The following is a 15,590-nucleotide window of genomic DNA, read 5'->3' as shown; positions in this document are numbered from 1 at the left end:
TCAAATTAACTTTAAGTCACTGTAGGTAAGTTATACTAACTATTAAAGTATAAATCAATTATCTTCAATACCGTTTTGAAATACAATTATTTGATGCTGGTTTATTCAACTTCAAGTCTATAATGTGTACATTGATGGGGCATTTCTATCGGTTGCCTTCGGTATTTCACTACAATTGTCAAGTACACCTTTTCATTTCCTAGAAATCATCAAAAAAGCAATACATCTATCGGCACACGGAAAGAAAGAGCAGGAAATAATAATGGCTGAGTTTTGGCTGTTTGCACATATACGATCTACATAATGGAATCTCCTGTGTCTCATTAGAGTGAGAACAATAGGAATAGAAGTTGGCCTTTGTAACTTTGTAACAGTCTCCCACTCAGTGCTCTGCATGCTGTTTGAAGTTGATCACAAGACAGGAGCTGGAATCAAAGGCACTCAGCATGGCCTGGGAATTCTCTCTACCCTCATCCTTTCTCTATTTCTCCTCTTTATCATCCCCTATATCTCTATCCACATAATATATATACACATACAGAAAGTATTCACACCCATTGACTGTTACAGCTGAATTTTAAATGATTTGGATTTGTCACTGGTCTACACACAATACCCCATAATGTCAAAGTGGAATTATGTTTTTCAACATTTTTACCAATTAATAAAAAATGAAAAGCTGAAATGTCTTGAGTCAATAAATATTCAACCCTTTTGTTATGGAAAGGCTAAATAAGTCAGGAGTAAAAATTTGCTAAACAAGTCACATAATAAGTTGCATGGACTCACCGCGTGCAGTAATAGTGTTTACCATATTTTTTGAATGACTACCACATCTCTGTACCCCACACACACAATTAATTATATTTAAAGGTCCCTGAGTCGGGCAGTGAATTTCAAACACAGATTCAACCACAAAGAACAGGGAGGTTTTCCAATGCCTGGCAAAGAAGGTCACCTATTGGTAGATGGGTAAAATTGAATATCCCTTTGAGCATGGTGAAGTTATTAATTACACTTTTGATGGTGCATCAGTACAACCAGTCACTACAAAGATACAGGTATCCTTCCTAACTCAGTTTCCAGAGAGGAAGGAAACCGCTCAGGGATTTCACCATGAGGCCAATGGTGACTTTCAAACAGTTACAGAGTTTAATGGCCGTGATAGGAGAAAACTTAGCATGGATCAACAACATTGTAGTTACTCCACAATACTAACCTAATTGACAGAGTGAAAAGAAGGAAGTCTGTACAGAATACAAACATTCCAAAACATGCATCCTGTTTGCAACAAGGCACTAAAGCAATTAACTTTTTGTCCTGAATACAAAGTGGTATGTTTGTGGCAAATCCAATACAACACATTACTGAGTACCACTCTCCATTATTTTCAAGCATAGTGGTGGCTGCTTCATGTTATGGGCATGCTTGTAATCGTTAAGGACTAGGGAGTTTTTCTGTATAAAAAAAAGAAACTGACTGGAGCTAAGCACATGCAAAATCCTAGAGGAAAACCTGGTTCAGTCTGCTTTCCTCCAGATACTGGGAGATGAATTCACCTTTCAGCAAGACAATAACCTAAACACGTGGCCAAATCTACACTGGAGTTGCTTACCAAGAGTACAGTGAATGTTCCTGAGTGGCCGAGTTACAGTTTTGACTTAAATCTACTTGAAACTCTATGTCAAGACATGAAAATGGTTGTATAGCAATGCTCAACAACCAATTTGACAGAGCTTGAAGAATTTAAAAAATAATAATTGGAACATTTTTCCCAATCCAGGTATTGAAAGCTCTTAGAGACCTACCCAGAAAGACTCACAGCTGTAATTGCTGCCAAAGGTGATCCTACAAAATATTGACTCAGGGGTATAAATACTTATGTAAATGAGATATTTCTGTATTTCATTTTCAATACATTTGTAAACATTTCTTAATGCATGTTTTCACTTTGTCATAATGGGGTATTGTATGTAGATGGTTGAAAAATATTTATTCCGGCTGTAACACAAAAAGTCAAGGGGTATGAATACTTTCTGAAGGCACTGTGTGTGTGTGTAATATATATATATATATATATATACACATACACACACACACACACACACACACATTTTTTCCTGAAATCATCCTTTATCCATCTCTCCTCTATCCATTTCTCCTCTCTGCCTTTCCATTTCTACCATGTATTAACTGCATCCTCTGCTATCCATTTCTCTCATCCTCAACCCATCTCTACCTCAGCTTGGAACGTCAGGGAAACTTGGAGTTGGATTTCCTCTAACATGAAGTCACAGTTGCTAATGCTATTTGGTTTGTAAATTGGGTGGCAATGCATGACGAAAGTCATTTATTTCTATGTGTTTTTGTTTGTGTGTATATGCGTACTTGTGCGTGCCTTGATCAGTCCCCTAGTTCCCTCCTCAGCAGTACTCCTCTCTTTGCGGATCCGGCAGGTCATTCAGGTCCAGAAACACTGAAGCATTGGACAGCTTCCTTCCATTACTGGACAAGTCCAGCAATTCCTCTGCTGTGCAGCCTGAGCTGGGTACTGAGCTGATGTACATGTCCCACACCTGTTCCACATGTCCAACTTGTCCCACCCCAACCCCTGGTCCAGACTCCAGCTCCAGAAGCTTCTGCTTGATCTTCAGGTTCTTCTCGATGTTCCTGCGCTTGTGTTTGAACTCCAGGATGGTCTTGGTGTAGCGGTTGATGATGGTTACCGAGGAGGCCATGCAGGCTGTGAACGAGCTCCACGCCAGGCTAGATAGATAGATAGATAGATAGATAGATAGAGAGAGAGAGAGAGAGAATGAATAATAATAATAATAAGGAGATGAACAGAAACATTTACACGTCAAAGTCCAATCTTTATTGGCAGGTGTATAGAAGTGGACTGGTAGAGAGGGAGATTAAATAAAAAAAACTCAAAATGACATTTTTTCACGTGATTTAAAGACCTTTCTCTGTGTGTGTGTGTGTGTGTGTGCTTACATGTATGACCAGCTGTAGTCCCATGTCTGAGGCTTCCAGTCCTCTGGCCCCACACTGACTGTCAGCTGGAAGGCTGTAGTGAACATCATGTGGGCCACCATGCCGAGTAGACCTGGAAAGTCAAGTAAAAAAAACCATCTCAATCACGTACATGCATTTCTTGGAACAACGTTGTCGATTTGCTAAACAGAGTCCACAAGACACAGAACTCTGTAAATGTGTTTTCAAAATGGAGTTGCCTTCGCAAAACATAAATACATTCATCTAAACTAGATTATAATGGAAAAATTGCAAATCTATTGATAAAAAGAACACGACTGTCTGCAAAAAGATTAACGCAACCATACTTCTCTCGAGTCCAAGCAGACAAAACAGAAAGTTCCAGTAGATCAATACATATTCTTTGCAGTCACTAAATCATGATGATCAAAATTGAAAGTACATCTAACCAATGGTGCAGAATTATGGGCAATTACTCTCCTTTTATCTATATTTCACCAAACATTTTAATACACATCAAATCAAATATTATTCCAGATAAAAATAAATAAAAAGCACACTGTGCAGGATTCGTTCATCTGTATCACCACAATCCAAATTCATGTATTCAATACATAGGCTGGTTTCCTCACCGTTTTGTAGACTTTTCATTGGCGCACAGAAACACAATCCACAATAGAAATAAGGTGAATACAAATGGAGGAACACAACTGATATGAATGTACAGTATAGGCCTCAATCCACACCAAAGCAAAGCTCTAAAATGGAAGGTCACAACATTGGAGATGACGATTTAGGAGTAACCCAAAGTTACTCCTATTCTCTGAATATCTGCAATATTTAAATGAATGAAACTGATGGGATGATTTAGAATTGTGTGTAGTAGTATTTACTGATTGCCGGAAATAGTGAAGACAATTGCACACATTTCTCTTCTGATGAAAACAATGTGAAAATATTCGGCGAACACTGTATTTACTGCTGACATATGTATTTAAAGTTTAGCAAAATATGGTCTAAGATGTGCAAGCAAGGTAAAAAGGCAAGAACATTATCAGAAGTTATGTAAATGTATTTAAGCATTTGATCATTGCTGTTTTGCTACGTTTCAGCGCAGATCCCAAAATATCTTGAACACCATTGGGAAAACTGTAAACTAGTCTAGCGCTGTAGAACAGAGCATTACAGAGAAGTGTGTGAAGTTCCATTTTTCACCACTGGGAGACAATGTTGAGCTATAATGGAACCGACCGTAGTCCTTGAGCGCTACAGTGTGCAGACATTTCTTCCATCCCAGCACAAACACACCAGATTCAGCTACACTAATCCTAATCCTAAAGTCTTTGATGATGAGTTGATAGTTGAATCATGTGTGTTAGTGCTTGGCTGGAACAAAACCCTACTGCCCCTGTAGCAGCTCTCCTAGATGAGAGTTAGAAACACTGGATTAGAGCACTTGGTTAAGCAGAGAAGAGTTGTGCCAGTGTATGGGATTGGCAGAATGACCACTTAACTGGCCTGTTGGCTAATTTGGAGTCATGCTGCATACAATTGTAATTCTGCTCTCTTTCCCTCTCTCCGCCAAAACCTCCAGTCTCTTTCCCTCTCTGCAAATCCTTGCCAATAAACGGTGGCAGGTAGCCTAACGGTTAGAGAGGCGAGCCAGCAACCAAAGGGTTGCCAGTTCGAATCCTGGGTCCAATGGGAAAAATGTAGCGGGAAATGAGCTGGCAACCACCTCTCTGCCAATCTTTATCTCTTTCTCCCAAGCACAGCTCAGTCACCCAATCAAGAGATCAAGATTCTTCCCAGATATCCACCCACTCAGTCGACCCCAATGGCATGGAGAATATAGCCTACAACTTCTAATATCTGCGGCACAGGGCTGGAGTGATCCTTCTCCCTGGGATTACCCACTGTCTCCCTCCATGGGTCTCCAGGGAATGTGTGTCCTGGGATCACTCTCTCTCTGTCACTGTCTCTGGTGTATTCATTCCATGGATAGAGAACAGAAGATCATAGGTTTGAATCTCACTGACGCTGTGTCACTGTAAAAAATAAATGTGTTAGCATGATTAAAAAAGTTTATCCAAAATAAGCTAGCATTGTTTTTAAAAGTCATATTGAAATTTTCCCTTTTGTTCTCAGAACGTTTAAATAAACGTTCAGTTTTACCGGTCAGGAAACTTATGCCTTTGTTCCCACAACCAATGTGAAATCAAAAACATATGTTCTCACAACTTCCAAGGAACCAAATGTGCTAGCTGGGAAGTGTTACATGACTATTGCATACTAGGCCTACTGCCATAATCCGTTTAATATCTAATTATTAGTGTGCATGTAAACGTACTGCGTCTTCCGTCCATCACACTCAGAACTTCCTTCAGGCAGCACCTCTACTAGTAAACAACTTTATGTTCCCTCCCTAAAACTAAGCCAGGCTTATTTCCCAGAGTGGTGGGTGAACCAAGCTGAAATTTTGGAGTAATTGTTCTCTTCTTGATAATGGTAAAGTGTAAAGTTAATCACCCATATGTGCTGTTTGTGCAAAGACAAAACCCTCTCTCTTTCTCCCTCCACACCCCCCTCTCTCTATCTCCTTTCACCCCACGCCACCCCCGCTCTTTCCCTCCATACTCCCTCTCTCCCAGTCTAGCCTGAAGGAGCAATAGGTCAATAACCAAAAGGTTGCTGGATCGAATCTTTGAGCTAACAAGGTAAAAATCTGTTGAGGCAGGCGGTTAACCCACTGTTCCCCGGGCGCCGATGATGTTGATTAAGGCAGCCCCCCGCACCTCTCTGATTCAGAGGGGTTGGGCTAAATGCGGAAGATGCATTCAATTGTACAACTAACTAGGTATCCCCCTTTCCTTCTCCATACATCCCCATTATAAAAAAGTTGAATAATAGTTTGTCTGGCCTCTAGCATTCTTCTGGAAATCATTACAACAAGATGCTGAGCTAGGTAAACTGTGTAAGCCTCTCTATAAACTATATTAACACATTAAAAACAGGAACAACAGTAAACCCTTTTATTGATTACATTTGTTGTTTGTAAGCAGGACAGGATAACTCCCCTGAGATGAGACTGTTTTTTTTTGGCGAACAATTTAATTGTGTTTTTAAATGTCTGTTAAATCAGTGGTTGATTTGAGGTGGCTTGGTCATCCATTCCATTAAAGGGGGACATAAAATAAAGAGTTTCTTGCCATTTCATTATTCCCTCTTGGTCCTTTTCTGCAAACCAAACGATCACAAATGACTTGGATGCAAGACTGAGGTTTGGATGACAGATAGGATAGCTAACATCCACTCAGACATTATCGTCTGGTTTCCCGGATCCAGATTAAGCCTACTCCTGGATTGACGAATGTTTGAGCATAGACCAGGAGCAGGCAATCCAGCTCCGTGGTTCCATCGTCTACTCTAGACCATCACTTATCCAACAGAACACTGAAGCCTTGTGTCTGCAGAAGGCAAGTGCTCCTCTAATAACCAACATCCATCCACTAGGACCAGATCAATACTAATCCAGACAAAACTAGACCAGCCGTCTGAAAAAGACAAATGCTCCTTGGGTGGAAACAGCCACATAGGAAGAGTAGCCCAGTCTGCAGCCCCATAGATAGCAGTGAGCTGGTTTAGCTGCCTAAAGCTGCCAGTGTGAAGACCGTGTTGATCTGCAGGGTTTCCATTGTCCCAGTCAGGAACAAAAGGTTGAGACACAAACTAACAAACTAACCATTGTTCTAACCCTAACCGAAAACAGTGAGGAAAGGAGAAAAGGGACTGACTCAATAGCAAGAAGCACATGCACACGTGCAAACAAAAAAAACCATGTAAAGTATGTTGTTACCTGACAGGACAGTGAATATGGCAGCAAAGGCGTTGAGTTTGAGGCCGTCGATGACGTTTCCTAAGTGACACGCCTCTATGGACATGAGGATGCCTCCGGTGGCCAGGAGGAGAATATACAGACATTCTGAAACGATACACAGCCACAGCACTCCTACAGGGAGAGAGAGAGAGACAGAGAGAGAGAGAGAGAGAGAGAGAGAGAGAGAGAGAGAGAGAGAGAGAGAGAGAGAGAGAGAGAGAGAGAGAGAGAGAGAGAGAGAGAGAGAGAGAGAGAGAGAGAGAGACAGAGAGAGAGAGAGAAGGGAGGGGTTGGGAGTGGGAGTGGGGGAGGGGATTGCAAGAGGGTTGGGGAGGTTAGGTGAGGGAGTTGGACAAGTGACCCCATCACCCATATCATTAACCTTCACTGTCACAGAGAAGATGCATCTGTCTCTAAGACAGACACACACGCCACACACCACACACACACACACACCACTTGACCTACACTCGCTGCCTGGGCTATGGATGGTGGGTGAATGGTCCTTGATATGGGCTATGGATGGTGGGTGAATGGTCCTTGATATGGGCTATGGATGGTGGGTGAATGGTCCTTGATATGACCACGGAGGGTAAAACTTTACATTAAGTTGCCCCTATTACTATGTAACTACACAGTAGTAACAAAATAGTTAATTGGTAGTTACATTGGTATTACTATGCCCAGTGACACAAGCCTACCAGATGAGCTAAATGCCTTCTATGCTTGCTTCGAGGCAAGCAATACTGAACCATGCATGAGAGCCCCAGCTGTTCCGGACGACTGTGTGATCTGGCTCTTTATAGCCGATGTGAGTAAGATCTTTAAACAGGTTAACATTCGTAAGGCCGCGGGGCCAGACAGAATACCAGGACGCATACTCAGAGCATGCACTGACCAGAGCATTCACTGACAATTTCAACCTATCCCTGACCTGGTCTGTAATACTAACTTGTTTCAAGCAGACCACTCTGCCCAAGAACACCAATCAACACCATCATCCCAGACACCCTCGATTTACTCCAATTCGCATACTGCCCCAACAAATGCACAGATGACACAATCACTATTGCACTCTACACTGCCATCACCCACCTGGACTAAAGGAATACCTATGTAAGAATTTTGTTCATTGACTACAGCTCAGCATTCAACACCATAGTCCCCTCCAGGCTCAAGACCCTGGGACTGAACACCTCCCTCTGCAACTGGATCCTGGACTTCCTGACGGGCTGCCTAGGCGGTAGTATGGCAACAACACATACGCCACGCTGACCACCAACACGGATGCCGCTCAGGGGTGTGTGTTTAGCCCCCTCCTGTACTCCCTGTTCACCCACGACTGCATGGCCATGCATAACTCCAACACCATTATTTAGTTGACGACACGACGGGTTAGGACTGATCACAGACGGCAATGAGGCAACCTATAGGGAGGAGGTCATAGCCCTGGCAGTGTGGTGCCAGGACAACAACCTCTCCCTCAATGTCAGCAAGACAAAGTAGCTGATCGTGGACTACAGGAAACAAAGGGGCGACCACACCCCCATCCACATCGATGGGACTGTAGTGGAGCGGATCTAGAGCTTCAAATTACTGGTTGTCCACATCACTAAGGAATTAACATGGTCCACACACACCCACACAGTTGTGAAGAGGGCACGACAGCGCCTCTTCCACCCCAGAAGGCTGAAAAGATTTGGAATGGGCCCACGTGGTACGGCCACTGCAAGGCACCCGACTGCAAGGCGCTACAGAGGATGTTGAGTACGGCCCAGTACATCACTTGGGCCGAGCTCCCTGCCATCCAGGACCTCCTTACCTGGCAGTGTCAGAGGAAAGCCCAAAAAATTGTCAAAGATTCCAGCCACAAAAGCCATAGACTGTTCTCTCTGCTACTTCACGGCAAGCGGTAACAGCGCACCAAGTATGGAACAAACAGGACCCTGAACAGCTACCCCCAAGCCATGAGACTGCTATACAAGACTGCTAAATAGGTAATCAAAATGTTTTACCATTTAAATCTGCATTGTTGGAAAAAGATCCGTAAGTGAAAAGGTCCCGTAAGTAAGCATTTCACGGTTAGTCTACACCTGTTGTTTATGAAGCATGTGACAAATAAAATTGGATTTGATTGATTTGAGCAATACCTATGTAACTACTATGCTGTTACTATGCTGTTACTACAGTTATATTACTGTGTAGTCATATAGTAATAAGGGGCAACTTATAATAAATAATAAATCCATGTTATTACTAACCAATTACAGTGTAATTACACAGATTATAACACTGTTAGCTACTTTGCTATAAGACCTGTAGAATGTTAAGTGCTGCCAACCACAGTTACAATTTTTAAGTTAAAAGTAGGCCTAGAACTCGGTTAATAATTGAATTTATTTTTCGCTCTTAGTGATAGAGCAGTCCTTTTTACTTGTTCCGACCAAATTCTTCAATGGTATTCGTATTTATTAGGATCCCCATCAGCGGCCGCAAAAGCAGCAGCTACTCTTCCTGGGGTCGTCATGGGATTTCAATGATTAATCAAAGGTGTTCATTTAAATTTTCACGGCAGGATCAAGATGCATATTAAAAAGATGAAGGTAGTCTGTGATTTATGCAAATGAATCTAACGTATGTGTCTTTCACATTTCGTTTTTTTTTTTTTTTAGCTGAGAGTATCCCTTTAGCTATTTCAATAACTTCAATGTCCTAACCAACATATCCCCCATCACAAAAGCACACAGAAAGGTATGGACTTATTGGATGAAATCAGATCATAAAACCAATAAGGGCCCTATGGAAGTAAGTCATAATAATGCCCATTTTGGGCAGAGAGGCAGAGGCAGTGACATAGGACTCAATTGAGTTCATAATTGGACATGTTTAATCACATCTCTCAGACTGAACAGGTAAATAGAACAGGTGAAGTTACAACCAAACCACAATCAGTTTCGGGTGTCTGTCATTCTCATTCTGTCAGTGTCACAGGAAGATTTAATTCCAGCCAGTGCGTGTGTCTGGTCTTGTCCTGTTAGGAAGCTATTCAACAGTCTTTCGTGTGGTACTGAATTAGGCATGGACAGGTTGTATGTTTGTGTGTGTTTGTGTGCAGTGAATTAGTGTGCCAACACGGAGGAGGTGAAAAGAATGAAGGATGGATGTCTGATTGGCAGTGTGAGACGCTATCTATTCATCCTCTCTCTTTCTATCTATCCTCTTTGAAGACCTATAGAAGTCCAAACTCTGCTGGATTTGAATGAGTGACTACAGCATGGATAACACACCAGATGATACTGATCAACTGCTTCTCAGGACCTAGATTAGCAGAATCAGGTGTGTTAATGCTGGGCAGGAACAAAAGCCTGCAATCACAGTAGCTCCCCAGGACAACACAGTGTTTCTACTCTTCTTAAATGCTGTTAGGTTTGCACTTTTCAATTGACATCCAAATAATCCTTAAGGATAACTTAAATCTCAGTTGAGCCCTGCATGTGAACCTACTCCAGGATTATTAAGGGACTGGGTTCAATTTTCACCTTTTGAGCTGCACTTGCAATTCCTGATATAAGAGATGACTGAAATCTTGATAAAAATAAAACATCAATTTAGCCATTCACAGATGCATTGAAAATTGTGTTAATAACACATCAATTACAATGTAATAACATGTTACTACACAAAACCTACCTCTTTCATGTGAGGGTGTGACATAAATGAAACTTCTGCAGATTTCACCTGAAATAGAATATCCCACAAAATCAAAAACAATACAGTCAAACACTCAGTCATCATATTTCTAAGGTGGCTAAACCCGTGCAGTCTTTTGCACCATTCCTGTTGAAACACACCTGATTCTACTACTCTGCAGGACGTTTTTCAGGTGTGAAAAAAGCCTGCATTCGTAGCATACCCAGCAGCTCTACGAGGCGAGTGTTGGCCATCCCAACGACACAAGATTTACACCAAACATATTGAATTTCCATCCTATTCTCACACTGTCGCGCAGACTATTTTATGGCATAATTACGAGACGGTAAAAATCAGTAGGCTATTTTATCCATTCTGTTCAGAATTTATCAGTATTTCTGCCATACTACAGACACCATGGTTCGATTCGAGGCAACACAACCGGCCGTGATTGGGAGTCCCATAGGGCAGCGCACAATTGGCCCAGCGTCGTCCGGGTGTGGCCGGTGTAGGTCGTCATTGTAAATAAGATTTTGTTCTTAACTGACTCGCCTAGTTAAATAAAGGTTAAATATATATATATATTTTTTAAATTCGATGACCGGTCATCAACAGCTATCCGTTCTAAAATATATTGTTCGGTCTATTGTTACAACTGTCGATGTAATTTCTCACGCTTGACATTCTTGCTCTCGTTGAATGTAATCTTGCACTTAGGCTATCCAATATTTTTCAAGGAACGGGTAATTTCAGAGAAGGACACTGTAATTCAATCAATAGCTCCAAATACCCTTCACATGCACGCAACTATGTCACAGTTAACCAAGCTGGGATTGTTCAATTTTTAAAAACATTTTTTTCATGAATGATATATAGGCCTACCCATTGATTCTTGAAAAAATATAATTTAAACATGCCTCATGAGTTTAGTTCAACTGTCGTACCCCATCAGAACCCACATTATAAACAGATTTCATTTACCCCAACGTTTGTAATTTAAATGTAAACAAACATCCTCGAAACATGTTGTTGATATCATGGATATCATGAAGCCCTTGCTTCCATAATAGCTCTGTCTATGAATTTGAGAGTGGTTAAATTTCCCCAACCACATCCCTCAGCTATTTAATTAACAAAACGTTATTATTGTTTGAATTTCAGATTTCAACTTTAAAGTAAACAGTCAAATGAAAAACATATTACCTAATACAGCTCACATAACAACTATGGACATTTAATTTCTCCCAAAAGACAATAACAAATACATAGGCATAGCCTACACATTTGCATCGTCCATGATTCTGAGAACCCAATTATAACCTTCCATTTAAAAACGAGGCTATTTCCTTCATGTCTATACATGCGTGCAGGTGTGTCACAGCGCGGCGTGCGAAAAAGTTATCTTCTCTTAGCTTCTCTTGCCTGGTTCAAGACAACTGGGAACTTGGGGGAAAAAAGGAGATACAACTGGAAAAAAACCATTTTGACCGGTCATCCAACTCGGAATTCCAAGTTGGAAACTCCGTCCGGAAGTGAAGATCACTGACGTTATGATTTGACCTTGTTTTTCCCCCGAGTTTCCAGTTGTCGTGAAAGCACCATCTTTCTCTCTCTTACCTGTCATATTGACGTTCTCCTCGCACGAAAACCAGATCCCGGTGTGGAACTTCCTCATAATGTACTTGTCCTCGCCGGACTCCCAGATGTACTGGACCAGTCTGCTGTCGTTAATGTTCGAGCTGTTGAACCTGATACAGAACGACTGTTTCGTGGTGACCGGTCCGGTACAGAAAGGTTTGGCAACTTTCCGTGTCCCCTCGCACCAGTAGCTGGTAGTCAACGCAGACACGGCTAGAATCAGCGCGAGGAAGTTCAAGGTAAGAGCCAGGGAAACCCTCCGCTGCCGATCTATCCCTCCCATAATGGCAAACGGGAATGGGAGACGCACTTAACCCCAACGTTCAACACAATATTTGGCGACTTCTCCTCAGATCCTCCTCAGGTTATCCGGCTTTCCGATAATATATCCGCGGGCAATTCCAGCTGCGCGAGACTCCTGCATGCGGAGCCAATCCTCAGATATGCTCTTTTGAGAGTCTGATACTCTCATATTGTAGCTCCCCTCCTCTCCCTCCTTTCTAGTATCTCTCTCTCTCTCTCCTGTCTGTCTCTATCCTAGTTGAGCCAGTCAACCACACACACGAGAGGACATTCAATGAGTGTAATGTAGTTTACAAAGTTCGATTAGGAAGGCTGGTCTAACTGGCTCTTCACTTTTTATTCATCTAGTGAGCGAACACATAATTCACATCGCTTCCTATCTCACTCATCAGCATAGCAGGTAGTAACGTTACCTCAACAGCATAGCCGGTATTTATAGGGTAGCATTTATAATGTTAGCTCATTAGCGTAGCAGGCATTTATTTGGTAGTGTCTATAATGTTACCTCGTCAGCGTAGCAGGTGTCTATGGTAGTGTCTATAATGTTACCTCGTCAGCGTAGCAGGTGTCTATGATAGTGTCTATAATGTTACCTCGTCAGCGTAGCAGGTGTCTATGGTAGTGTCTATAATGTTACCTCGTCAGCGTAGCAGGTGTCTATGATAGAGTCTATAATGTTACCTCGTCAGCGTAGCAGGTGTCTATGGTAGTGTCTATAATGTTACCTCGTCAACGTAGCAGGTGTCTATGGTAGTGTCTATAATGTTACCTCGTCAGCGTAGCAGGTGTCTATGGTAGTGTCTATAATGTTACCTCGTCAGCGTAGCAGGTGTCTATGGTAGTGTCTATAATGTTACCTCGTCAACGTAGCAGGTGTCTATGGTAGTGTCTATAATGTTACCTCGTCAACGTAGCAGGTGTCTATGGTAGTGTCTATAATGTTACCTCGTCAGCGTAGCATCACGTCTTTCCTCCTCCTCTACTATTAGCAAGTGTGAGGAATGTCATTCACCTATTAACTTCAACCAATGAGCATGGCACTCTAAGGAAATTCCACCATGCTTGCTGATTAACTAGTGCAATAATCACTTTCCTTTCTTTCAACCAATGGGCATAACTCTAGGAGAGTATTTATATGTCAACTCAAACCTTGTGTCCCACTTGATGTTTTGCAGAAACCAGGGGGGGGTTCCACACACTCACACTCCTACACACTCAGTCACATCAAAACCAGATTCATTACCTCAAATAATGACAGTAATGTGTCCATTTGGCCTCTCTCCCTCGCTCTTTCTCTCTCCATCTTTCCTTCGCTCTCTCTCGCCGCTCATTTGTAACCTCTGGTCTGTGGCCTACACTCTCACTGCCACAAATAACAGAATCCTCCCGCCTGGTGTGTATGTGGAGCCTACCAGTTCCTCTTCATCTCTACAGGGGTTTTGAGATAATTAGGCTCCAGTCAGTCAGTCTATGGATCTGACACATCTTTGATGCTTATTTCCCCAGCAGCCTCACAGCCAGGTTGAATCTAGTGAGTCAGTTAGTTAGTTAACCTCCTACAGCACAGCAGGTATAATCAATGAGAAAGGAAAAATACTATACCCACATCCAACTTCCAACTTGTTCAGGCGCTGGACAGAAACCAATCTAAGGGATTGAGGAATGTCTGCAAATTTGATATGTGATTTAAAAAGCTACTACTATTCCATTTGATACTTCAATAAGTACAGAGGACAGGTGGTTAGATGAACTCGGGGCATGTGGGTCAAAACAGTCCATTGGAGTCGTACAGTATATACGGCTAGGTAGGAACTATTAAATATGTAAACCTGAGCCTGTGGTTGGGCTATGTAGATAAAGAAACCCGTGACTGTCTTCAGGTTCTGTCTCCAGTTTGATCTCCAGTCGCAACCAAAATGATTGGCAAAATGATTTTCTTCTCAAACAAAATATTTTTCTCTGAGCCATTGTATTAGTATAAAACAATTTAAGTTCCCAATTTTTTTCGTTGCTCAGTATTTGTATTTTTTATTTGATATAGTCTTTTTTGCTCATCTTTATCAATCGTGCTAATAATTTGGTCATGAGTCCTAGGGCTGTGGCGGTCATTAAATTTTGTCAGCCAGTGATTGTCAAGCAAATAGCTGCCGGTCTCACGGTAATTGACCGTTAATCAGTCCCTCCAGGATTCTGCGATCGCATAATACAATGCAAAATCAACCAAAATCAACCAATCAGTTCATATTATGCGAGAGCTCACAATGTTGATCAATCCCCGCACTTTTAGTGCATAAAATTGTCCAATCGAATGCGGGTTCCTAATTTTGACCAATTACTGCACTGTTACCGTGGAAAATGGCCCAATCCAACCACACGTCAACAAAGTTTTTTTCCCCCCTGGCCTGTCTGCGTTTTCACGTGCGAAGATGATGGGTGATTGTTGATGGCTGACAGGCAGTACAATGAATATAAATCAATCTCATTTGCCAACAAAAAGAATGTGCGAAACAATTTTCAAATGTTTTTGGAAACAAGAGAAAGTCGACAACAGTAACTTCGAATCAGCAAAGCATATGAGAATGTCAGAACAGTTCCCACAGCAGTGGCAGATCACCATGACTGAAGTGGTAGCAGCGAAGACTGTGGCAAGCGCTGAAAGAATCAAGGTGAGTGGCGTTTTATCCAAACTTTTACTCCGCTACCCTTGGCTTTAGTAGGGTGATCGGCACTCTGCTCTCCCAAGTCTGTCTTTGGAGAGCGCTGCTCAAAGCACTGAGTGCAATTTGTCAGCTTTGCCGTTTCAAACTCTATAAAACTTAATACGGATCACGAAAGCACAATCTTTCTGGATTTTAAAAAATGGTAATACTGTTTTAAAAGTACATATCAACCACAGTACACTATTTTTAAGTTTTCAGTTTTTTATCTCCCTTACAACCCTTTCAGGAAAAAAAATCACAATCAAGTATTTTGAAGACAACTTATGCGAAATAATTATCGATCCTCAAATGGAAAGCGATTGATCAGCTTTGAATATATTAGTTTTTTTAGAGGGAGAGTGTCACAGGGGTCGTGGAATGGAAAC

At 41.8% G+C, this 15,590-nt stretch overlaps 1 protein-coding gene across 1 annotated transcript; it reads right to left on the bottom strand.

The window, feature by feature from the left end:
* Positions 1–2,166: 2,166 nt before the first annotated feature.
* Positions 2,167–12,680, bottom strand: gsg1l2b (gsg1-like 2b). The gene is made up of 5 exons (XM_029764778.1): positions 12,182–12,680; positions 10,565–10,612; positions 6,854–7,006; positions 2,998–3,109; positions 2,167–2,766 (listed from the first exon to the last, which is right to left on the bottom strand). The coding sequence occupies exons 1-5, from the start codon at positions 12,483–12,485 to the stop codon at positions 2,424–2,426; spliced, it is 960 nt and encodes a 319-aa protein (XP_029620638.1). The 5' UTR covers positions 12,486–12,680; the 3' UTR covers positions 2,167–2,423.
* Positions 12,681–15,590: the final 2,910 nt, after the last annotated feature.

Source organism: Salmo trutta, chromosome 10 (assembly GCF_901001165.1).
Source record: "Salmo trutta chromosome 10, fSalTru1.1, whole genome shotgun sequence".
In the NCBI taxonomy this organism is placed as follows: domain Eukaryota; kingdom Metazoa; phylum Chordata; class Actinopteri; order Salmoniformes; family Salmonidae; genus Salmo; species Salmo trutta.
This window is presented reverse-complemented; position numbering and strand designations above follow the sequence as displayed.

Excerpts from the sequence above, each read along its gene's own strand:
- gsg1l2b (XM_029764778.1), bottom strand. The coding sequence starts at position 12,485 with ATGGGAGGGATAGATCGGCAGCGGAGGGTTTCCCTGGCTCTTACCTTG. Across the intron at positions 7,007-10,564 it reads CACACCCTCACATGAAAGAG|GAGTGCTGTGGCTGTGTATC; the intron begins GTAGGTTTTGTG and ends CTCTCCCTGTAG. Across the intron at positions 2,767-2,997 it reads GACTACAGCTGGTCATACAT|CCTGGCGTGGAGCTCGTTCA; the intron begins GTAAGCACACAC and ends CTATCTATCTAG.